The sequence below is a fragment of the Malurus melanocephalus genome, unplaced genomic scaffold, assembly GCF_030028575.1.
Source record: "Malurus melanocephalus ecotype Western Australia unplaced genomic scaffold, MMel_1.1 scaffold_9, whole genome shotgun sequence".
NCBI lineage: Eukaryota > Metazoa > Chordata > Aves > Passeriformes > Maluridae > Malurus > Malurus melanocephalus.
Genome location: NW_026623241.1, coordinates 5,604,798 through 5,631,419, shown reverse-complemented (window position 1 = coordinate 5,631,419; position 26,622 = coordinate 5,604,798). Strand labels below are relative to the sequence as shown.

At 37.5% G+C, this 26,622-nt stretch overlaps 1 protein-coding gene across 1 annotated transcript in view; it reads right to left on the bottom strand.

Moving 5' to 3' along the window:
- The window catches only part of TNKS (tankyrase), a 130,159-nt gene that overhangs the window by 72,516 nt on the left and 31,021 nt on the right, over positions 1 to 26,622 (bottom strand). The window contains exon 4 of the mRNA XM_057375332.1: positions 26,403 to 26,498. Within this exon, the coding sequence (XP_057231315.1) occupies positions 26,403 to 26,498 (96 nt within the window). The remainder of the gene's footprint in view (positions 1 to 26,402; positions 26,499 to 26,622) is intronic.

Sequence of the window (26,622 nt, the reverse complement as noted above, 5' to 3'; positions counted from 1 at the left end):
AGAAMAAATGCCCAGAGATAGGACAGCTCTTGCTGGATCCCACTATGCTATTAAAACCATTCTAGCCATAGTATCTTTTACTACAGTCAAAATGGTTTTAGATTTAGATAAAGGACACAAGAAAAGAAACAAGCAAGGAAATTTTCAAAGAGAGGGAGTATRAAAACTTTCTGGCTTCTCTTTTTCTGTTCAACAGTCACACCAGCAGTCCTGACCCTTTACAGTGCGCTCTCTAAGAGTCAAACAGTGTAAGATGTCAGTCTGCCTCTGGTTTTTGTCAGTTTTTATATTTACCATTTTGGTCTAAAAAGAAGGTTATGCTTAGATATGGAAGCCCACATCATTCTTGAGCATACAGATGGTGCTTCACAAGAAAATTTCCCTCAGTGGTGTCCTTCAGCAACTGAAACCATACTTGGAAGTGTGATACTTTCAGCTTTTGGGCAGGGGGATTCCTAGCCAGCAGCTAAGAAAGGTCTCAACAAATAGTCACATTCCTCTTTTCCTTCCCCCTTTTCTTACCTTCTCCAAGATGCTGCTTCTAGCCTTAGCAAAGACACAATATCCTACATGGAAATTACATCCACATATGGTAAGAAGCCACAATGCACACAAGTCATAAATTATTTTCTTTCTGATCTGCTAGCTCTTCAAGAGAAAAACATTCATCTACCAYCTTGCAGAACTACAGGCAGACAAGAGTAGGCAGATTCTGGAGATGGAGCTACATTTTCCCTGCCAGTGAGCAGGAGCAGGTTTCCCTGCATAGCACAACATGATTTCAAGAGAAGAGAGATCCATGAAAGAAGATTTACTGGATAATTAGACCAACAGTTTCTAGAACACTGATCAGAGTCCTYATCTACCTCCCTGAGGATAATGCACCATTTGAAAAGGCATCATTTAAAATATTTATCTTTTAGATTTGCGGGGAAGATCAGCAATGCAGACACAGAAATGTTTATTCTCTCCATTCTTAGAAAAGTATCATATTTAATTTTGTACTTACCTATAATGCTGGTTTGGKTTTTTTCTCTTTTCATCCCTCTAATTATATAATCAATTCTTTTCACTTGCGCATATAGGAAACAAATTGACTTTCTCTACTGGAAAGGCTGCTCACAAAAGATTTTTGGCTAKGACTGCTATAAAGTAAATAGAATCTGCACACCTCCTTTCAAGGGAAAGGTTATTTTTCTCTGTTCTGCCAGACAGAATAAATCCTTCACTACCAGGGCAATGGATGACAAGAGACTAACCAGCAGAGCCAGATATGAAATAGTATATTACTGAGAAAATTGTATCTCTTCACAGAGGTCTGCTTTGTCCACATTTTTAACAAGACACTCGCTTAACAAGAACAAAAAAGTAACTTTTGCTACAACCGTAAAATGGACACCCAGGTTTTTGGATGGTTCTGCTAACTGGCATCARTCTCTCAGCACCATATTATCTGTTCAATTTCAGCACAAAATGCCTTAAACATGTGAGATTTACCTTGCAGGCAAAGGTATCTGAAATGTAGACTCCCTGCATTCATTCCTGCAATAGCCTGACCACAGCTGGAAGTCTGTCCTGGGGAGGGTTAATTCAGACTGACCTYACACTGAAGTGAGCTCTTGCCTGCCTTATTTAACAGGGGATGTAAGTCAAGATGCCAGTGCAGTCCACAATGTGCCTCAGTCCTGAGCAGAGTACTAGAGAGCCTACAGGGAAGCCCACAGCAGGTGCTCAGGCAGGAACAGAACAAACACCAACCTGCCTTAGGACTTTGGGCAAGTCAGTGACTGCAAATGAATGTTTAGCTACAGAAGTCATGGTGCTTAATCCTTTAAGTAGAGACTACCAGAGTAGTAATTATTCATATAATGAAGTGGCAATAGTAATATGATCATCCAAAATTACTTATAAAAATATTAGTAAAGGATGGATTTTATTAATTTAAAAARTAGATTCTCAGTTCTCAGCTATTCAGAAGGAAGATTCTCAAGGCTCTGCCTTCCTTTTCCACTTCTCGTAGGCACAGAGCTCCTAAAGGCAAGGTGCATATTTTATTGAGTTCAGCTCCCTTCATGAATCTAGTCAAAAGCTCTTTAGAAATGAATAGCCCAGTTTCCCCAGCACTGATGACATGCCATGTTTGGTTTTTGTTACTTATGCTCCGCCATGTTACCTTCCTGAAAGTAAAAGTAGACTGCATATAGAAAACGAGAGGATCCTGCACAGAATCAGTCATTTGTCATGACGGCTGACAGTGGTAGGTGTGAGGACATGAAAGGTATTCAAAAGTACTGATATGTATCATAGGACTTYTAATTTTTAGATGGAGACAAGCTCCCCTATCCACTCTATTAAGTCCATTCCTCCAAACAGCTGGCAGCCTTGCCAGCCACTTATATCACCTGGGTTGGCTCATATCAGATACACGCACAAAGCAARAGGTAATGACTTCGTTGAAGGTGGCAGTCAGATGAAAGTTACTATGAGTTTGCTACTTCTGTAAAGACAGAGCTGTTTCCCTGCCCAAACGGAAAGAATAAACTGAATTCTGAATTTATGCCAAAAYGTTCTTGCCATTATACAAAATAAACATCAAAGAACAACACTGTATTCTTCAAAGGCAAACAAAAACAGATTTGCAGAGCACAGAAGGATATGGACCATGATGTTCTATGGCCAATAAMCAATCAAATTAAATTATGAGCTGAAAAAACTACTGAAACAGCAGAAAATATAGAAGGTTTAATTTCAAAACACAAAGAAATGCCTTCAAAATAGTAAAGYGCTTACTTTTTGGGTGACCAAAGGAAAATACAGGACGAGAGAAAGGAAACATGCTATTCAAAAGTCTCTACCCTACAGAACAGGCAGCTATTTAAAAATATGTTCTGATGACAACATTTCAAAATTAATGTTTGAAAATGTTATAGTGTCAGTCCTCTTATCTCAATGCAGCGTGCAGTGCAGTACTGCACTGTATAAAGCTTCTATTCAAAGAACAGATACTTGACAAAAAAGAACAGTATCTATCAATAGCAGTCTCCTGGAGATAGCTTCGAGAACTTTCTTTTGTTTGTAAATTATTTGAAATAGTCCTTATATATTGAGACATTTATTCCCTGCAATTTTCCAAAAAGCCTCAAATCATTGCTTGTACTCTTAGCAGAGTAAAATTCCATGCCTGTATTTTCCCTATGCCTAAAAAATTATGCTGTTCTGTCTGGAACATTACACTTTGCTCTTCTGCTGACAAGGAAGCCATCAACCACCAGTAAGTTTTTCAACTTCCTTTGGCTCCTTCACTGGCTCTAGACTGGTATCTTGGCACCTTCATTTTGCTCTTCAAAAATGCCTCATCTGTGAAGCTCTCCAGACATTTCATGGTTGGAGACAACCAGCTGCAATTTATGGACAGAAAAGATGTACTCCTTTGTGAAGAAATAATGAGATTTTAATGTTTAACTCATTCTTGCCTTGAGTGCTACCTGAAGACCATCCTTCTTCTCTRCTTGGCAGCATGGTTTTCTTCACACCAGCTTGGACTCGGTTTTTAATCAGAGTAGCAATACAGAATGTGGAGACAAAAGACAAACAGTGCTATGAAAAAAGGGAAACTGCACAACATCACAGAAGGAAAACAAAGTTAAACATGCGCCTTCCTATCTGTGCACCATGTAAGAACACTGAGGGAACCAGTACATCATKTTTATGGAAGACCTGGCAAGAAAGTGCCATAAATTCACTGCACCAGGTGACATCGCTAGTTCGGTGCCTCCTTTTGGGGAAGGGGGGGAACAATTCAAGCAACTGCAGATCCACATGCTTGACCTCAATAGGAAGTACAAGGTCAAAAACAATTCTCAAGRAAAGATGACAGATGCAATATGTGACAGCATCAGATAGGTAAATTACCCCAAACAAATCTTTGATACAGTGGTTAAAAGGAAAACACAGGATATCTTATTCATGCAGATAATTGGGGAATTATTAGTTCAGATGGGGATTAACACAGGTTTTGTAGGAATAACRAAGAACACGAATGGCACACAAATTATGTTATCCTTAAAAAAAGCAAACCACTGAGCTCAAAAGTAGGGACAGACTACTCTGTGGTTTGAATTACTTATTCCCAGTAACTTAATTCAGTGCCAGTTCATGCAGTGCTCTGGCAAGGGTGATCACTACAACAGTCACAGCAATATCAAAACTGTCATTAAACTCAATTACAACAGCAAGGTTGGAAGAAAAAAAAACCTCATTGTGAACCCAATCAAATYCATGAAGTTGTGATGTGACACAGGAGAGACAAGTAATCCAGAGCCATCAATAATCAGGCTGTCTGTGCCTATGGAAGGAACTGCAGCAGGCCAGACAAGGTTAGGGAATTCTGCTCCAGGGATATGCAACTCTAAAGTTAGTTCACTCATTTTTCTTCAAATGTGTAGCAGACCAGGAAGCCTTTTGTACGTAACAATTCTTACTAGTCTTCACATTTTTTGYATATTAATACTGAAGTGTCATCTTCTTTTTACTTTCTGGAAAAAAAAAAATTCTCTGCTCTGGCAGTGTAAAAGAATCCTCAAGGTCAGATYTGATGATCCCTCAGGCCACCAAAGTAGTAACAAGATGATTTTAAACAAATGAAAAATCAATTCACTCTGCATCTACTTGCACCCTTTAACTTCAGTCTTTCAAGCTTAATTCAGTTCTTTTCCTTTTCATCTGAACTTTTCAAATTTTATTTATATTYTTCCTTTACTGAGAAGCTTAGATGATAAAATTCCTATTCCAGGTCCCCAAAATATAGTTAGAACACTCTCAAGTATGCTTTACTTTAAGCATGCATGTGAGCAGCCCTGCTGACCTTGATATTGTCATGTCTAATGCACTTGGTTCAACTGCAGCTACAAAGAGGAGCTATCATGTTTCTTTACCACAAAAAGAAAAAGCCTTGCTCTTCAGCTCAAGCACATAATCAATTGTTCTGTCTGGTGCCTTTATCACAGCTAATCTTCCTCCCTCAAATGGTTTACACATGCATTGTATAGTGGTGGGGCGGCATGATAATAACAATAATAGAGTTATCAGCCAACCTAAAGCACTCGTTATTCTAAAGGAACAATAAGCAACTCTGAGTACTGAATTATGAAAATGTGGACTCTTTCTGCATTTGCATCAAGTACAAAATCCTCTTCTCTTCAAACAAGCTAGGAACAGCACTCCTTTCAACTTCCACCTGATACAGACTCAATTCTTTCAGGCAGTTTCACTCCAAACCTTGCTAACCTCTCCTTGCAAGCCAGACAGGGAGATGTATACTTCAGCCCTCTGGAGGCCACTGAGGAGGAGGAAAACAAGGGAAAAAATAAGGATTTTTTTCAGACATGACTGTCAAAGTACATAGGTTCAKAGAAGCTGCACAACAGGCAGGGAAAATAAACAAAACAGGACAAACACATAGCTGGTCCAGGACAAGAAAAAGAAAAGCTACAGACAGGAACTATTCTAATATCAAGAGAGACATTAAGAMTCCTCCAGGTGAATTAAAGTGTATAAATATTTTCTTGGTGTATAGCAAACCTCACTGAATACCATGAGCATATATACATACAGGAAAAAATAATTTAAAAAGGGACGTTGCATCCAAATTCATTCCAAACATTTAAGAAATCTTAATAGGACTATAGTAATAAAACACTGACCACTGACATACCCCTTTCTTACAGATACAGTTCTTCWAACTACCTTTGCCAATAGTAAGGCCATGCTCAAGGCAGTCTTTCTATCACAAGACTGTACTGAGAAGCAGGGCTTTTAAAACATATTCATCTGACATCTATGATGCATACAAGCAAGATGACAAGGTGAACATATTCAGGACCTGGTGACACTGCTCAAAGTCTTCACCCCTCTAAACAATAGCAAGATTCATCACACCTCCATGCTCTGCTTACCAAACACCTTTAAAGGCTGAAGGAATAAGAGCAATAGCAACACTGCAACCCGTGGCATACACCTGTGCTTATGCAATACATAAAGGCCAGCAAATTCATATGGATGCCATTCTTCAATTTGTTTAAAAAGCTTCAGTAACAAAGAATAGTATTAAACATAGCATGGCAGGATCAAATGAATAAGGAACAATAAATCTGGCATTAACAGAATGAAAAGCAAAGTGACTGAAAAAAACTAATCCTCTAAGAAGAAAGTATCTTTGGCCACACATAGAAGAACCTCTCCTTATTTCTGCCAAAGGCAATGCCAGTCCATAAAATTACTGTGGAAGTCTGGGTTAGCTAAATGACCTAGAAGAGTTTAACCACAGGGCAGTAACAAGACGGGCTGACAAAAGCATCTCTGATACTTCTGAACTCTGGCATATTTACTTAAGCATTTTATTCTACATCTGGAGAGGGCTTTCAAAGTAATCCTAATCCGGATTTTCTGCAGTTTTGTGCATAAACTGTAGCAGTCCTGAAGTGCAYCACACATGTTTCAGGAAATTTTCAAAGGAATGCATTGCAGACTCTTACTTAATAACAGCTAGTGTATGCCCTGTCCCCAGGACTGAACCAGATCACAGTTACTGTATGTTAAAAAAAAACAAACAAAACCCAAAACATATTTAATAATTTGTTGACAGGAAAGATAGCAAAGGTCTCTAAGGTTCTGTATTTCCAAAGTAGTGAACTGAACCTGACTATTGTTAAGCCCGACAACACCCAATCTTAGTATTTTAAAACCTAGGCTGAAAAAAAAAGTAAACAAAGCAGAGGAGGAAATGGAAAGAAGATATAGGGCGAAGGAACATGAATTAGGGAAAAAGTAAATAAAATTGTTTCCAGGCCTGTTAATATGACAAAAAATAATGTCTTCACAACGAAAAAGCTGACATTTTAAATTTCCATGCAAAGCAGCAACAAAAGACAGAACTTTTCACTATTTTATATAATCACACCATGTAATACAAAACAGAAGCAGGGAAACAAGCACTTTATTAAGACAGAAGGCTACAACTAAACTTCACCATTATATAGAGAGGGATGTTATTGCCTGCTTAATGCTAGCTCTTCTGACAAGCCCAAGAATGCCAGCAGCAAAACGTGCTAAGGGATTGTTTCAAAGCTGTCTCCCAGTACTAAGAAACTTAACTTTTATCCCATGCTCTCCCACAGTATACTTCCACTCAACACATCAAGGTGAAAAGCATGGCAATACTTAACTACCTTTCCCTAACAGAGTTCAACAAGCTTCCTGGAGCAAGGACTGCAAAAAATGCAATGCTTCAAAATGCTGAAATCAGCATTTGTAAACAAAATGCCTGGGACAAAGGCTGGAGCCTTAACATTGCAATACCCATATTTATAAAGCCTGCCTATTTAAAAAAAGAGATGATGCTTCCTAYCGTAGCTCTTACTTCAGCTCTATCTTAAAGTGAAAATCCTACAACTTACCATTCACCAATTAATTTCTACTCCAGACATGATTCTTTCTACCTTAAGCAAGATCTGGAGTTACCAGCATATCAGGAGCCCCAATTAAAAAAACACCACTACGACTTGGACACAGGTTACCTATGCAACTTCAATTCAGATTGTTCTGAGTATGTTCATGTTCATGTCTGACTCTCAGCCTTCACATATTTCTGCAATTTTTCTGTCTCCTTCAATTCCTATATGCACTTCACTAAGTTTGAGTTTGGTTCAGTTAAAGCAAAGCTACAGACAACTTTTAATCATGTAGTTTCCCACCAGCAGATCACATGTGTTTTCCAGAGCAGAGGTATAAAAGAGGCAGCAATCTTGGAAAAGTGTTACTAAAGGCTGTGATTGACCAACTGTCATTTGCAACATTTGGTGTTTTTCTTTGGTAAGTGGAGAAACCAAGAAATCACACAAATATAAGCTTTATTTTTTTTTAAGGGAGAAGTTCCTAGCTGTTATCAGGAAAGAAATGCAAAGTAAATGCAACTAAACCCAGTTTAAGTTTACACTGCACATACAACAGCATATTAATTGCTTCATGTTAATTGCTCCCTTAATTTGAAATGAATATGCTACTTACAACAGCAATTTTTAAAAATCATCCTTGTTATCTGCTTTGTCACCTCGCTAAGCACTCGAAGCATTTCACTAACARCTACTTAACTCTATACACCCTATTTGTATTGAATGTGTAGTTTGAACAGGTCTTTTACAACTCATGGTCAAGCCTGCTGCTGTGYATTTGCATTGTTTCCCCAATTTCCCCCCATTTCGATACCTGCTAGCATGTTCTGGAGCATAGCTGGTACCTTCAGGAAGTCAACTGGAACAAAGACTTCCAGCAGCAATCAAGTATTCACCTTTCAGCCATAACCTGATAATAAGTTCTTTGGAGATTTTGCAAATGAAAATTTTCAGAAACTTAAAATCCAGTCAACTCTGTTTTGAGCAGATGRGTTGGACTAGATTATTTTTAGAGGTCCCTTCCAACCTGAGACTTCTGCAATTCTGTGATACCAAATCAGATTTTAGATCTCAGATCTTCAAAGTGTACAGTACAAAAAGGACATAAACCCATTAACTTTGATAGTAGGCCTAAATGAAATAGAAATAAATGMATCTCAGACATTTCTGGCTCTGAGGAAGTTTAATTTCTCTGTTAAACCCAAGGACAAGTGACAACTAAGAAGGAAGAAATGATATCAAGCAGAATTGTTGAACTAAATCATTTCAGTGCTTCAATTTAAGCTGACTTTTGTGAACAGACCTGTAGCAAATTTCAATTTAAACTGCATAGCCTGACAGCACTTCCTTGCTTTAACTATCGAGTACRGGAAAATGCGACAAGTGTTCATGGGATCAACAGTCAGAAGCAACAACAACATTGCAGCAACAAGACAGGCAGGCCMAAACTGAGAAGACCATTTTCAGAAGCCTTTCAAAAAAGTACCTCTGTAGATCATGCAGCATGCTGGCATGAATGCAATTCAGCACTTTCATGCGAAATAATGTCTTTGACATGCCCATGATGGTCTCAGAAGGACCACCCTGGGCAAGAGTTAGCTCACCTAACTCTGATTTTAAAACTAACTACAACTGTCTTGTAGTAAATATTAAAATTTACTGATTTGTGCACAAGGCCTGCAGCAAGACTAAATTACCTGCACCAGAGGGAGGCAAAAAACCTACCCTGTTCAAATCTTCCTCAACTTAAAACTTAAAAAAATATAACTGAAGCAAGCTTACCAGACTTAACACATGATACATAGAACTCTACTAACACAGGACAAAGGGGTGACCTCCTGGTAAAGAATGTCACTGTAGGAAGRAGCACAAGATACACTGACACAAACGAAAAACACAAGCAGCAACACCACACTGAGCCCTGGCAGCTGGGCTACCTTGGAAAAAATCTTCACTTTCTGCACTCTTAATGGTATCTGAGGTATTCATATGACAATTTGCTTCTCAGTTTAGGATTGATTTTGGCACACTGGTATAGATACTTCAACAGATCCCACTCCATTGCAAATCTCTGATCTCTTCTTGCACGAGAAAAAGCCACAGGCCGATCCCTCTGTGCTTTCTGCATCACTGCATATACCCATTATGAATGGCTCTATACATACTAATCCTGAAAAACAAAATGCATGTGGAAACATCACAATAGACAGGAAACTATAAGCTTCCTACTGATACCCCTTGGAGAAAGGGAGGGGAGGGACACATTAGAAGCATAACTGTGAACTTCTAAATGATTATTCTGGCTGTGATACCAAAATCCAAAAATTATTAGCTGAACTACTAGCTGTGAAGCCTCTGGAAAATGTTAAGACACTTAGTGGGGCAGGAAGAATGCCAGGAAATAAAACTTCYGGTAAGTAGTCACACAGCATGACTTTTTCCTTACCCATTAAATGCAATACTTAATATCCTCAGCTTTATTTTTATTTGCTCTATATGGAGGAATAACTGCTTTCTTCAGAATAGGAAGTGTTATCCTAATTAGCATAAAATCCTGCTTTTAACATTATAGATGTTTTTGCTTCCATAAGTACTAACAACCATTACTGCAGCAAAGCCAAATGAAATCTAGATATATTTTTTTAATTATTACCAGACTGTACAGCATAATGCAATAGAAATAACTAAAATTCACAGTAGACAAAATGTGTACGTGCTGAATGCTAAACATAAAATTATAGCTGCTCTTCATGAACATTGACAAATTACTATTACATTCTACATTTGTGTCATCTTTGAGGAGCTGAAAGCTCATGCTGCTTATAATGACAGAGACTGTGTCTTTAATTACAGCTAAAGCTCTCAAGAAAATCTCATGAATTATTGCAGAACAGATCTATTTAACTTTTTTACAGTAATATGTTTCTTAGAAGCAGAGATACAGCTTGAGTAAATAGTATCATTACTCACATTCAGGATTCATTCTTTTGAGAGATTAAATCACAGAAATTTAAATAATATTTCAGTCTTACTTCCACAGAGGCAAAGTATTTCCYAGGACAGATAAGAATGTAAAATGGAAAATCCAAAATTCATGTTTTAAAAATGTTTCCAAAAGACTACGTTTAAAATGTGAAAAGGCAAATTGCACAGTTGGAGTGACTCAACAGACGTCTATCCATTTTTACACTATCCCCAATTATTTTAAGTTTTAATATGAAGATAGACATTTGCATATTTTGGCTCTTTTACTGTGAGAAAGAAGAGATGAGAACCTTTCTTCATGGTTTTTTTTAACCACAAATAAATTGCAGAAGAATTACATGCTGGATAGAAACAGAGTGATTGATACATCCACACAATGGATCCAAGGGCCTTTCTAGAATGGGCAGTATTAAATAACTGAGGTTAAACTCCAGATGGCTGCATTTCAAATTACTGACAACAGTGTATACATGGTACACAGCAGATGTCAGTCATTGCTACAGAGCTCATTTTGGGAGCTGAAGTTAACAGTGCTTTTAACAATCTTGAGTGTCAATAYGGTCAATAGGAGACTTTGTCTATCTGGCTTCCAGCTTGGACCGTGTGCAAGGTTGGAATTGGAAGGGACAGGAATTGGAAGGGACCTACGAGGATCACCCAGTCCAACTCCTGCCCCTACACAGAACCATCCCCAAGAATCACACCATGCGCCTGAGAGCATTGTCCACAAACATTCCTTGAAATTTGTCAGGCTTGGTGCTGTGACCCCTTCCCTGGGGAGCCTGTTCCAGTACCCAACCAGGCTCTGTGTAAAGAACCTTTTCCTAACATCTATTTGAATTTCTAATAATCTGATCTGATTTTAATTCACAAAAGACTGCAACCTTCCTGGGAAAGGAACCCGCACTACATCTGTACACAAATTACTAAGATAATGACTAACAGGACTTGGTCAACCTTTCAGATGCCCAGGAAACCCYGAAACCAACAAAAACATCAAACCACAAGCTCACATGCAAAGTAAACTGTGAGTACTGGATCAGTTTAAGAATTTTTCTTAGAAAGGAGAACGCCCAGTTCTTTTAGCCTTCTTTTAACTTTAGGATTAGTTGTCAAGAGTTCATTATGTACTACAACTGTATGACTAAATAAATAGGAGACTTGATATTCAAACAACTGGCAATAGCAAAAACACCCCATACATTAGTGCTAGGTAGGTTTTCYTCAGGTCTAAATATCTACATCTGTTTATTCCCAGACTCTTGGTTATTGGCACAGCAAATATTAATCCTGTACTGATACATATAAATACAGATTTTTTTTTGGACTGGTCAGAAGATCGCCAGCTTTCTATGCTCACTGTCTCCTTTCTCTATTTTCAGGAGCATAGAGAACAGTACTTCTTTCTACCAGAAATAAAGTTATTGTCTTTGTCTAAAATGGTATTTTTATGAAATTTCAAGTTAACAGTCCTGTCTAATGATTCTAATTAAGCCCACTGCTACTTTGCTGTAAATAATATGCAAATATCCACATGTAGTTTACAAATCTTAGGCAAGCTATATTGTTGTCTTCTGGCTTGTCAGGTCTGCCTGTTTCTGTGTGTGCCAGCAAATAAAATGGTCTGTGGAAGGCAAAATGGATACCTAATTTTTAGAGGAACATCCTCTAGAAACAGGGTGTACCAAATAGAAATGTGAAAAGAGAATAAGAAGAAGGGATGAAGGGAACACCCTCAGGGCCCTCCTGCAATTTCTAACCAAGTGAAATCTATGAAAACCATAAAGATACTGCAGGGAACTGAGGAAGGTGCAGGGGGAGAGACCTGGTGACATGAACTTTGCTGTCAGTTTGTTCCTTCCAATGTCTGGACTTTGTTAGGATGATCAGTGCTTTTAAGTTAAATTACTATGGGTGCAATTTTCTAGTAGTTATTGACAAGGAAAGCTTTGTAGAAACTTCCTTGGATAACTGTATAGAAGAYAATTGACCTGACGTTTTAATAAGAGAAGTTTCAGTTGGTTTGAAGAGATGGACCATTACATTTATGRATCAATTAAATACCAATGCTATTTTATTTCTGCTTCTAAAGACTTTGTCCAGACTTAACACAGATATCACCATCCCATGTTCTGCAGGGCCTAGGGTACCCCTCCCAACAACCAAGCTGTCCTAACTCTCACAGACACAGCTATATAAATTGCCATTTCCAAAGGAATAAGCTGGGGGATATGAAAACAATTTCCCAAAGAAGTGCTAAAACACAGCTAAAAACAGCTTGCTCATTGACACAATGTTCTTCAATCAGCAATTATACATGCATAGAAGTACAGGAAATCTGAAGAGGAAAGAATTAACTCACAGGTTCTCTTCCATGTCCTCAAACAGAAAGGAAAAGTATTTTGTTCTCCTTTTATCTACTAGATAAATGTGAGGAGGCTGATTTGATTTTAGTTTATAAAACAGTTGTTGTTCACTAAGATAGCTTGTGTTTCTCACTTTTAATCTAGGCTCTAACTCTGCAACTTGCTTCTTGTGATCAGCCCTCAAAGATCAAATTTAGCTGACCTAATCACAGAATTTTTGTTGCCACAATTCATTTCCTAAGCTGTTCAAAGGACTAATACATGCAGCTAGAAATACATGAGCCACATATGGTCTAATGAGTGCCTAAAGTTATGGAAACACTTATCACCCAAAGCAGCAGGATCTGTGGAGTCTGAAACAAAGCAGCAGAGAAATAAGCTTATTATCCATAAAGAGGGAAGCCTAATCTTAAAACATTTCAGACTAATAAAATATCAGACACAGCCCACTTCTGTTATAAAAAGGAAATCATTAGACTACAAGAATTGCAACATAGGATGAAATCTCTTTTGTCCAAGTTTTGGGCCTGTAAGTTTGTAGCAAGGAAAAATAAAATGTCTCCAATGTATGTAAATGGTATCTGCAATGTACCTGTAACAAGACTCAGCTCATCTGTGTCTCAGAATTGAAAACTATTAATTTCCTCTAAACAAAAGTGTAGCTGTCTTTGTGGGACAGGGAAAAGCACTGTGGAAAACAAAGGTTTCAGATATATAATAACTATTTATGAGGGATAATCAATAGCCTAGCACACACACATTCACTTTATGGTCTACTGTTTTCTAATTCTAGTTCTGCAGGTATTGCAAAATAACAGAGCATGATTTATCAGTGCATTTCCAAAACAAAAGTTTTGTTTAACTTACATTATAGCTTGCAAGATGCATGAAAGATTTCCATTAATAATGTGATACCAATTCAAAATTTTGAGTCTTSGTGCAAGACTGAAAATAGATTAACTATTATGTTAAAATTAGGAACTGTTCAGTGCTATAAAGCAAGCAAAGCAATGATCCAGTACTTTTAAGCATAAGAGCAGTTGCATTGCCCTACAGGGGAAGGTTAGGAAACATGATTAAATTGAGTACAAATCACAAAAAAAMCCAAGTAATTTTGAAATATCTCTGAAGCACATTGGAAACAAAAGGCTTGTGAGACATGAAAAACAGTCTTTTTTGTAAGTTTGTCTTTCATGGATGAAAGATGTAAGATAAAGGAAGACCACAGCTGTTGCATTTTCAGATACACAGATGACTTCTTACTTTCCAGTGAGGTCATGCTTTTTAAAATCACCTCAACAATTATTACACAGAGGTTTAGCATAAATCATAGTAAGTTAATTTTTGCTATATTATAAATTAAACTTCAAACCTTCATGCAAGTCTGATAAGCAGCCATGTACAAATGACAAATTCAATCTAATTTCAGAAAAAACTGCTAAAGCTCAGAGACCAACAATAGCCCTGCTACATAGTAACATCCTATTAACATCCTATTCCTTCCCTACCCTTGAAAAAGCAGTAAAAAAAAAAAAAAAAAAAAAAGCCTTATCAAGAAGGCAGGGATGAAGAGTAAGTATGAGAAGAAATGGTACACCATCTAGATATAACAATTCTAGTCATGAGACAAGAAAATAAAAAAAAAAGGAACTCTTGAAGTTTTAAAAGAAAAAGCAGCAATGTTCATTTCTACAAAAACAAACCAAAGAAACCAAAGTTAGAAAAAAGGCTATTGTTTCGGGTCCCCCTTGTGCTGCTTGGAGCAAGGAGAAAAAAACATTGGAAGACTTAAGGCTTGTGCTATGCCCTTGAATTATCAGAGGTTCCTGTCAATGCCACTTGGAAGAAGCACAAGCCCAAAATGGAACACTGCACTGCAGTGACTGCAGGAGGCTACGGGACTAAAATTGAAGAGGAGATTCCATGTTAACCCCAGGATTTGACAAGAGAGCACCATTTCTACAGAGAGAACCAAGCCAAACACCTTGCACTAAGAAGTAAGTATGTTGGACAGACACAAAAAAGAAGCTGACTCATATCKACACAGATGATTTGAAGGGCAACTTCTGCCTTACCATACCTGAACACACTTCATCAACAGCCATCATGGATAATGCTCAAAGTTAGTTAAAAGCTCAACTACACTCTCTACAGCTCATAAATTTAACTTCAACTYTTAAAGAAAAAATCCACTCTATTTCTTTGTTCATGAAGACAACAAAAGTAGAAAATGCAAAATAATGGGTCTGTATGCTTATTACTCTGATGGGTAATACTGTTTTGACCTGAATTATTCCTTTATACCCACATATTATACTTTCAAAATAATTGCAAGCAGAAAAAACAAAAGACCTCTTACAAGTAACTTGCTGCATTTTATAAAATCTAGAACAAGGCTTTGTCTACTCACAAGACTAGAGCAGACTACAGCCACTGTCTTCATGTCAGCCATTATACCCCAGAGCAGAACAGCAGCCACAGAGACCTTCAGTGAAATGGTCTCCAATCTTCCTTCCAGATATGGTGAGCACGGTGGGCCTGCTTTAGAATGTTTAAACATCTGAATAAACCCYAGCTTAACCCCAGATCTTTCCTGGATCATAATTAGAGTGGCTCAGCATCGGGCAGGATTGAGACCTAAGGATGTATGCAAGAAGAAATTAGCAATTTCCATTTAAATGATAATAAATTTTCACTGGGAAGAATAAGTAAGTACAAGTGATCTCTCATCACACAGAGAGAGMCTTGATTGTTACTTAATGATCACAACGAATAGTTAGAAAGCATGAAATAAAGCTAATAAATCATCTGTTGAGCCTGACATTTTCAACTAATGAAAGCACTTAAAGTTTTCAAAAACAGTTCCATCCAATTTTCTTCATTTCAAACTAAATTTTCCATGTTCTTCAGTTACAGATGCCRCATATTGGCACCACACAAATTAAACTGAAACACCCAGCTACTTGAACAGTTTTTTTAAGATTTCCTTTCAGTGCTACCTATACAATATAAAATACGTTATATTCTACAAAGTTGAAGTTTGTGCATTAGCATTATCCACCACAGCATCTGTTTGCCTTTCAGTGATAAATTATGAAATTAGACTAACACTGTGGAAGCGGTTTTTTTTCCCCTTTCTTATYGCAGCCTCCTCGGAGGATATAAATGCAGTTCAGTTTGTTTAGGTTTTAGCATTTTAAAACTACATTCTATTCTAAGTAAAGGTAAGCTGGGGATGATTTTTGACAATTAAATCATTTTAACAATTAATAAACAATTTCATAATTTTTTAAAAATAGTTATCAAGCCTGCTTTTTCTTTCATCTCTGCAAAAGGGAAATATAAAACAAACAAAAGTTSACCAGACTTTAAACTTAGTAATGTTATTTGTGATAGCTTGAATGAATCAGTCRCCAGTGAAATGGCTCCCTAGTTTAACACAAACTTCTTAGTTTGTTCATAAACTTGTAACACTAAAATACCGGTTCAGAAAGAAGCATTTWTCTAGAAGCCTCTTCACGCACCAATGAAAAACCCCACTTGTTATTTCAACTACGCAAAAACAATGCTGTCATTACCCAACCCCAGAACTGCCACATTTTTGTTGATAATATAAACATCTGTGCACATACATGTGGGCATACAAGAATTACAATATTCCCTCACACTACAGCCCCAGSATAAAACAGCATAAACTCTCTCCAGAGTTAAAAAGCATATGTAAAATACAACAGAAGCAATGCAGTTCTATTTCAACCTTATATGTGGGACACTCTTTAAGCAGTGATAYATGCACCAAGACTCCACATTCACACTCCATATGATGGCACAGTCAACTCCAGAGGGGTATCTGGAGCATTTCTAGAAAGAAAACAGTCTCTTACAGGTTCAAACTATTCTCTGCAACCTGTCCAATAAGGAAGAGGTTACAGCCATTTGCTTTAGATTACCTCCCTCTGCCTTCCCTTCTCTCCTCCATGTACTGCCCCATCAACAGAACAAGCTGGGTGGATGGCCTCAAGTGTTTGGACACCATGCTCGTGCATCACACCTGCAGTGCTTGGCCTGTGTGATGGTTTATTACCATGACACTAAGTTCTCATAAGCTTCTCATTCTTATTCCTCTCTGGAAAGTTTTGAATATCAAACAAAGAGCTAACTCATGGCTATATGAAATGTAAACTGCATCTGAGCCTGCTGAAGCAGATCACCTCATCAAATAAGTTGGGTCAATTCCATTTCTATTACATATTTCTACAATTATAAAAGTTCTGTATGCCATGAAATAAATTTTGAAAGACTTCAAGGTAGGTGGTCTAAGCACAGCACCACAAGAAAACAAAACAAGCTTCACTCAAGAAATATGATTCTTTACAATAAACCAGTTGTAGACAGAGCTGGTAGTATTGCTGATAGCTGCTAGGAAACTAAAGGTTACCTAACAGCTATGATTTAAACACTAGCTCCCAGTTGTAATTCTGCCAACATTGATTCCTTCAGGCTGAAATTCTTCTTGCTTATCTCAATCTAGGGGTTTTTTTTAATTATAAGTTCACCAYATCTGTAAGACAAAGAGTGCTTGTGCAGTCCACAAAGCTCATATACAGTGTTTTATGTATTTGAATAAAATACAGAATTCTTCTACCCTCCTTGAGAAGAATCCTTAATATCTAGATATTTTAGAAGAGAGACTTGAATGACCCAAGAGTTCTGCCTTAGAAGAAATGCCTAGTACGGCCAACCTGATAAATTCAAGTCCATATGTCTAAACTGCGTTTTGAAGACTACAGCTTGGATTAGACAGATCCAGGGAAAACGAGTAGACACCTAGGCATATACGGGACAGGAATAAAAGAGAATGCTGTGAACAGTTTAAAAAAGGTGATSCCACAGAGGTCTATTTATATTAAAACATGTTCTGCTCCAGTATCTGGTTCAATCTCCACACACACTAAACTCAACCTGAATGTACGTGCATTCYACTATGACCACTTTCACAGGATCTCTGACTCATTCTCCACATTCAGTATTATGAATAAGGACAGCGCAAAAAACTAAATCCTATCTGCAGGCCACCTGCTTTATTTATAAATGGAAAACCACATAGGAACTGCTTCGAAGGAGCAAACACAGCAGCGGAGTCCAGTGCACATCACCAATCTGTTTATGGCAAAGCATCCAAGGGTGAAATGGAATACCCAAGAGAAACAAACACACRTGTTGAGTTTCAAGCCCAGCAAAAGGGCCAGACAAAACCTGAGGCGTGGCAGTTGCAAAGACTTTAAACAAACTCACAAGAACATTGTTACAATCTTAAGTACAAATTCTGTGATCTAAGAGAATTTTCAAGTCCCTTTRAATTTCAAGAGTATTAACTCCTTGGCAAACTCCTACACTTGAACTTAAATTACATCAAGCACGTGCATGGTAAAATTAAAGGGGAAACCAAGTTTCTGACCCAAAAGGGKGACCTACATTGCAGAAAACTCAAATTGCATACTGTGCCCATTACTTGCCACAGCAAGAACACTCCTCAGCAAGCCCATTCTAGCCATAACGAATTTGGTGCAGCAGCTCTGTACAGGAGTGCCCAGCACAGCTACACTGCACAGTCTTGATTCCTCCCCAGAGCACAGTCATCCATCCTGTTGAATGAGGCAGTGGGGAACAGTAAGCAGTATCATAAGCAGGTTATGTCCTAACACATGCATAAAACGGCAAAATTGTCTGCCTCTCCCATTTCCTAGTCAGTATATTTTCCYTACGCAACATTAACATTCTCTTAGATTCATCTGTTCAGCCTGGAAAAAAAACCATCTTAAATATTTTGTCCATGAATTCACAGACTCCACAGATTTCAGCTGTGACTGGCTCATCGCTTTCAATATTTAAATATGGCTTCACTTTTAGAAGAAAACATGTATCAAACACTAAAGCAGTCTTTGATATGGTACAAGATATAAAAGYAATGGCAGCTTTTGCATGCAGGAATTATACTGCTAGCTAAAAATTTTTTCGGAGGAGTGTTCTGTGCTTGCTTACAGACTCAATTACACATTAGAATCAACGACAATATATAAAACCTACATTAAAATAGTTAAAATTGCAGTTTGGCTATCCTACTTACAAACAGAATCAAATAAATCAGAAGTTGCATGATAAATCATTCTCCATCCACTCAATTCTTACCACTGCACCTGGCTTATCACATGCACTATACAATGTGAAATGGCCATTTTGGTACAATAATCCAGAAAGTTATCCATGAAAAATGGAGAAGTGCAGATAAGATCAAGACTGTATTTGGTCACAGAATCGGCAGAAATTGCTATGAAAACCAGAAATGTATCACATAGAATATGCAAAAAAAAMCCYGAACAAACAAAGCCTAAACTTAACAACAACTAAATTACCTAATCAACATTTAGAGAAGAAAACAATAAAGTGTAAGACAGGTCAGTGTTTAAGGCAGAGCAACAAAAAGAAGATGAATGCTCTGATGCACTATGGAAACTGAAGTGCTTCTTACATGGTTCTGCAATTAATTTTTCCTAGGGCAGCATGAAAAATATATTTTACATTCTTTACTTACAAGCTATGGAGATCTTGCTTATTATTCTGTCCACATGAATAACAACAAACCCTAGGAAGAAATGCTTCTCTTCAGTTTGATGTTGTAAAATTCAGTGTGAAGTACAGGCTAAATAAATTTGTGTACATTAGGTTTCTGAAAGCTTTCAAAGCATCCACACTATATAACATCAGAACTGAGAAACAGAAAACTCAAAGACTTGATTTAGGTGTTCTGTGAAAACTTTGAATAGATAATTTGTTCCTTTGACAACTTAGGAGTCTGATTTCATTTGAAGAGTAAATATTACTGAACTGTTATAACAGTAAAAAGAAAAAAAAAAAAAAGTGAAAAACCTGGCCAGGGGGATGGAGTAAATCAAAACCACGCTTTTCATAAAAGCACCAATCCTAAATCCCACAGTGCCTCTTCCTGACTACAGACTTTTAACTCTTTGCCTAAATTGAGGTTACAAAGAAGAATGAAAAGTTGCCTGATCTAGGCTGACAGCCACATTCCAAAGAAGCCACTTCAAGATACACATCTTAGTTTAAACAAAAGATAAAGATGATAGCACTTAACTCCAAAGTACAGAGAAGGAAGAAAGAGAGAAGCTCTCATTATCCTAAAATTAAGCCCTGTGAAACAAGCATCCAGAGCTGAATTTACAATACGAAGAAATCCAAGCACATTAAGGCATGGAAATGGACTTTAGGCAGCAGAACATACATACCAGCTCACATAAATCCTTGCACAAGTCCCTCAATAAGTGATTAAAGAAATTACGCAGTCATGGAGTCAGAACCAAAATATTTCAGACACTTAAAAGCTGAAGTAACTTGTTTCCTACAGGATGAAATACATTGCAACTTCGTTTTAAATAACCGACCACATCGAAGTAAATATTCATATTATTTAATTACCAGAGAAAACAGCAAAAGGACCTGAAAGAAACCAAGGGAAAGCGAATGGGCAACAAAATGGGTACACCAAAGGAGWACTGACAAATTAAAGCAATAAACACTGCATGCATAATATAAATCACCTAGAATTATACTGGAATATAAACCACAAACTTCAGAATTTGGAATTGCTTTAGAGGCTCCCATAAACCATTTAGCTCTTCTGCAGAGAGGTAATAAAAAACACACTTAGCCTGAATAAAATTTGGAATAACAAAATGCCATGACAGCTACTAAATCATCACTCCAGAAGTCAATTGGATGCTTTACCAGAGCACAGTGCTCATACCAAGATACACTAGTTTTGAAATAATAATGYGGTGCTGGAAAGTGGAAAGAGAATCAGTGATTCCAACAGCACCACCAAAGTGCAACTTCCTTTTCACCAAGGTGAAACTTCGTAAATCCAGTCTAAAGATCAAGAACCACTGTTCTTGAAGAAGAAATATAGCAGAAAGTACACACCAAGTATGGCACGAYATCTAGAACAAAGAGAGAACTGTTTCTTCCACTTTCTTCTCAATGAGAAAAAAAGTGAAATAGAATTGAAATGTGACCATGCCACAACTGAGGAAAGAAAAAATTAACTCCTGGCTCACTAAGCAACCTATGCACTTTCTTCAAAGAAGAAAGYGGGAACTAGAACCACACACTAAATGAGATTTTTAAAAACTATATATAGRTTTATAAACACATCAATATAGTTATCATTATAACAGTCTCTAAAAAAACAGAAGATTTAAAATACATAGAGTTAGAACCTCTAGAGGAGCACCATCAAAATSGTAGACTTTATGTTCTAGGTCTGTGCCACAAGTACCTTTTGSCTGTATCTTTCCGAAGACTGGAAGAGCAATGGCCCCAGCATTCCCAAAGGAGAGCTGACACTCTTCATAATGCTCCAGAAAGTAGATGCAACAGATCATAATGGACTCCAAACATAAAAGCATCACATGGCACTCTTACCAGTGAACCAGAGCAGATGGTTTGTTTCCTCCTGTTAGATCTTGGTAAAAAGGAAGAGTAAACCTACCTGAATGCTAAACAAGTAATAATCACAAAAAACATACATTCAAAGCACAAACAAGTGCTGGAAAAGGCTCTTCTAACCTCTTGTTTCTAGATTGCTGTCAACAGCTYATATGAAATAAGGTGAACGTTTTCTGCAGGTCAAGGATATTCCTCAGCTGCTGGATTTATTGCTCTTCTCTGTAAGGCATCAGACCCAGYGTCACTCTCAGAAAGGACAATCAATGACCTAGACAAGTGGGTGGCCCAAACCATTCTAGCAGCACCTGCACTCCTTACTATGAAATCCCTTTCCTTTTGTACTTTTGTTTATTACACTGTCTCATAAAGACAGAAGCAAAACTTTGTCCAAATGATCTGATTTAGCATACACTATGTAAGAATTAGATCATTTAAAAGAAAGGGGGAGATGCACCTCCCAAAATGAAGYGCTGCTGTCTACAGAAGGCCTTCAATATTGTGAGAGTATCTGGAAGGAAACAGCACCAACCCAGAAGAAAATAGTTTAGGATYTGAGACAGTAAAGCTGTAAAGGTGCCACAGCAAAAACAAAATTAACTCAAACTAAAWTTTTCTTCTCTATTCTGCTATTTTTAAAATGGGTAAGTTTTAACTAAAATGTATTTTCCATTCTCTGAAGTTCAGTAAGCTTACTGGAGTGAAATATCTGATTTTTCCCTTCCTTGCAGGCAAATTATGCATAAATGTCAGTTTACTTCAAAAAGAATTGTGCAAACATATTTCAATATATGAACTATGCTCCCTGTTTAAATTAAAATGTTGACATGACAAATAGATGAAAACATGAATYCTCATTAGCACCTCTGGTAACCTTAGCCCATCTATACTTTCACTCATCAAGTTATCATTCACATCCAAAAAACTCAAGTGAGAAATGCTCAATAGGACCTAAAAGACTTTGTTTGTAGAAGACATTATTTCCATAGTAAGCAGGAGATCAGAGTCTTGTTTAACTTTGAAAATTGATTCTATTAACAAACAAGACATTATTGCATACCTAAGAAAACTTCCTTTAATCTAGAGATGCAGCAGTTTTCAGACTTTTTTCATTTTGATCTGTTTCAAGGGAGTMATCCTTGAAACCAACAAAAACCAACCCGACAAAACGCTTGCATGAAGCAGACAAAAACATATTATCCAACAAAAATGCCTTCAGCTGCAGCTAACAGTTCCTTTGGCAACTGCTCAATTACAAAGAACAACCATTCACATAAAGAAACCATTTCTGAATAGCAGATAATATAGGGAATAAGTGGCAAGAAAGCATCACGGTGTGGAAAAAAAACCAAACCAAAAATATCATAAATCATTAACAGTACTGTTGGCTCTTCCTATACTGCACAGGGAAGATATAAAACGATGTTAATCTTTAAAGAGGCAATAATCAGGGTAAGGAAATAATGAAGACTAATATGACTTGTAGTGCAAAAGCTCCCAAAGGCCTTGTTCTGGATGGGAGTGCCACAGTGCTATGTATGGCAACAAAGATTCCCCATCTCAGAAACCACACACCCAGAGAAACAACTGAACTAAACTAAAATAAACTAGGATAGTAATCTGATGTGTTCAACACCTCTTGTTCTTAGACAGGATATGTTTTTGGAGCCTGTAGTACCACTTCAGCCTAGAGAAAAAGAGGATTACAATCCTTTTTCTGACTRCATGATTCAGGAACACTATGGGATGCTAAGGAAGAAGAAACAAAATATTCACCCTCTCAAACATGCAGTGCTTATTCACACAAATGCTGCTTATCCTACAAAATGAGGAAAATAGACTGCTTTCCAAGAAGTAAAAAGCAGATTCCTCAATTATGTAATTTTTTTAAAGAAGCTGGTACTGATTGTTTGATTTCTATAAAATTCATTTTATTCTACAAAGAAATTTTTTAAGTACATTTCCCTCAAAATATTAGCCTTTCATCTGCATTATGAGGATGTTGAAGGAAAATGGCTGGAAGTCATGCCAGAAACTGCAGCATTATATATCCTTTCTGCAATTCAGGTGAGAAAGAGTATACATTATCAGAGACTGCAAAACAGAAAAGAACAGTCATTGTGGATTCAGCAATTGCTGCCAGAACAGCAGAAACACTTTTAATGCAGCAGAAATTTCCCTTTTAAAACACATACAGAAATCTTTGTCAAATTGAAAAGGTTTAATCAATTATRAACAAGTTTTCTATTTACTTTTGCTATGTTGGAGGTCAAAGGGAGACTAATCACAGTTCATTCACAAAGCAATAAATACAGATGCAAAAAGCTTTAAGAGGAACTATGTTCTTCAACAATCAATACAGTAGCAATATGGAAAAGTCTATTATGGTCATATGGGCTATTATGCTTCTTATGAGGATAGKCTGAGAGAACTGGGACATTTCAGCCTAAAGATGAGAAGGATTTGGGGTGACTTAATTGTAGACTTCCAATACCTGAAGGGAACCTACAAGAAAGATGGTAAGAGACTTCTGACAAGAGAATGTAGGGACAGGACAAAGGGAAATGGATTCAAACTGAAAGACGGTAAGCTTAAGTTGTATGTTATGAAGCAATTCTTTACTGTGGAGGTAAGGGCATTTGAACAGRTTGTCCAGAGAAGTTGTGGATGCCCCATCCCTGGAAGTGTTTAAGGCCAGGCTGGATGGAGCTCTGAGCAACCTGTTTTAATGAAAAGTGCCCTTGTCCACAGCAGGGGGGTTGGAACTAGATGATGCTTAAGGTCCCTTTCAAACTAGGACATTCTATGAGAGATAGAAAAAGGAATCCAAAATAACAATGAAAGCAGCCTTGACACACATTCTGTTTAAAGATGCAAATACAGTAACAAATTACAGACTGTGCTTTACTTCTAAAAGCTCTAAATATGAGCATTCCTAAAATCCCACCATTCAGTACTAAATACTGAAAATTAAGTTAATATATCCTACTCATCCTTAATCCAGTAATACCTTTAAGTTCTGATGCACCTAATTGCAAAGCATTGCTGTAGCTGAAGATTATCCCCAGCCAGATAGATCCTAAGAAATCCCTTAAGCCCCCTTTTTCCAGAGGGATGAAGAAAGACCTGAAGGTAACAACATATGGAAAATGCATGAGAAACAGCAGCCTTACAGAGATTCTATAAGGCAGGGCAACACTCAGAAAAATACAGCTCTTAATAGCTAGCTTCCATTTAATGACATCTCCAGTGTTAGGTTTTTCAGTTATCATGCATCACATGGCAGATACAGCCTGAGTTCAGCCCTGTTTGCACAGCTTTGAACTCAGGTGCACAGCACAGAGTCCAGTGTAGCCAAGAGCCACCTTGAGGACAAAGCTGATAAAAACAAAAGCTGATTTTCTTGCTGAGAAGAACAAACACGTCTGAAAATGATCTATTTCTATGAAACAACTAAASACGTACATAACACCATGTGTGCCTATATGCACAGCCTGGTAACATCCATTGGCTGCAGAAGGCTTCAGTCACTGATGTTGTGTGTGAGGCACTGAGGTGAGCCCAGAGTTGAGCACTTGATGCACTCASTAGGATGTTCTCAGAAGGCTGCTTCAAATCCAGCTCCGCTTGTTTGCTATGACACATTGCCCTCTCCCCTGCCTAAGGCACAAAGGTGATCTACTGCCCAGAGAAATCAGTGGAGCAGACAGGAGGTCACAGACTTTCCTAATCTTCTACTATCCTCGAAGTTGCATAGCCTGAAGAACAGCTTGGGGCCTGTAAGCCCCATACTGGAGGTTTGTCAAGTTCCCCACAAGTAAATGTCATATATCCTTTAAAAATTCTAAGGCACCCTGACTCCCTGGTGCCCTCTCTATCTTCAGCATCTGTACAATTGTACCCATTAACAGCCAAAAGTGAGATTAACCTGCTTAGCACAGCTAACATCAGTGTTAATACTGTAGGAACGTGTTTAAATTCGACACAGAGTAATTAAAGTAAATCATATGTATTTAAAGTACACTGTTCCAAAGGCACTCTCAAATCACTGCAGCGCTGTAGATAATTATGTATAGCACTCAGCACACTGAAAAAAGAAGATGAGGAAATGTTCTTGACAAAGTGAAGGGAGCTGGTGTGCTCGGAACATAATTCTGAAAAAGAATACGGGTGTTGCATAGCACATAACCTATAAATTAAGCTGTCAATAAAAAGAGAGAGAGAATAGGGGAAATAAAGGCAAAAGAAAAATAGCTATTCCTTCAAATGAACCTTAGCTGCTGAATCTTTTTCTATAAATCTAATTGTATATATTTTAAAATCCAATATTACTTTTTCTAAACATTATTTCCTGGATGTCAAAATCAGCACGGAGGGCCATGTATTTCTTGATACCAATTTGACAGACTACTATATTATACTTTTCATGCTTACTGGTATGCTACAACAATTAATTTATTAAAAAATCAAAGCTCTGTAAAAACAAAGCTATATCTGTAGGATATTTTCATGAAACATTGTTTTGCAGCTAAGAGCCCCTAAAAAGGAAAAAAACTSGTGGATGAGAAAGGGTTCAACCCAAAATGACTAATGAGGAAGAGGAAGGAAAGAGCAGTATGTGAATCTGCAGCAAAATCTAATGTAAATATTGATCTCTGCAATCGGTAGCAGGTTGTCTTTCAGATCACAGGTACTTTTATAGTTACACAAACGTCCTTGCTTGCCTAACAGTGAAGGTCTTAAAACAATTGACCTGATTTTTTTCTATTTTTTTTTTTCAGGGGCTAGGGGCTCCTATTCAATCTATTTGGTAACAAAACGAAAAAATCCACAGAAAAATAGTAAATAATGAATGATGTTATAACAGAAAACTGCAGTATTTGCATAAGTAGAATAAGCAAACCTATAGCAGCGCAGCAGATTAACAACAATTACATCAACACGAAATCTGGTAAAAGACAGTTTTAAAATGCTCTTATACAACAGAAAATCTAGAAAGGCAGAAGGCTCGTATGATGCTGAACTTATACACAAAATAAACTCAGGTAAYGCTGCTGAGAGATGAGAGATGTATGCATCTTACCCGTGAGTACAGCTTTTGCTGAAGGGTCTGCCAGATCCAGTGCAGATTTCCCATCGGTGTTCCGAATGTTTGGATCAGCTCCGTGCTGCAGCAGCACTGTGCAGGGAAAGCAGAAACAGTATCTTACCTCAGGTATACACAGGTTATTTACTGTTAAGTGTCTCCTCGGCATGATGAAGGTATAAACAAACATTGCACAATTTTCTTTACTTTTCCTTTT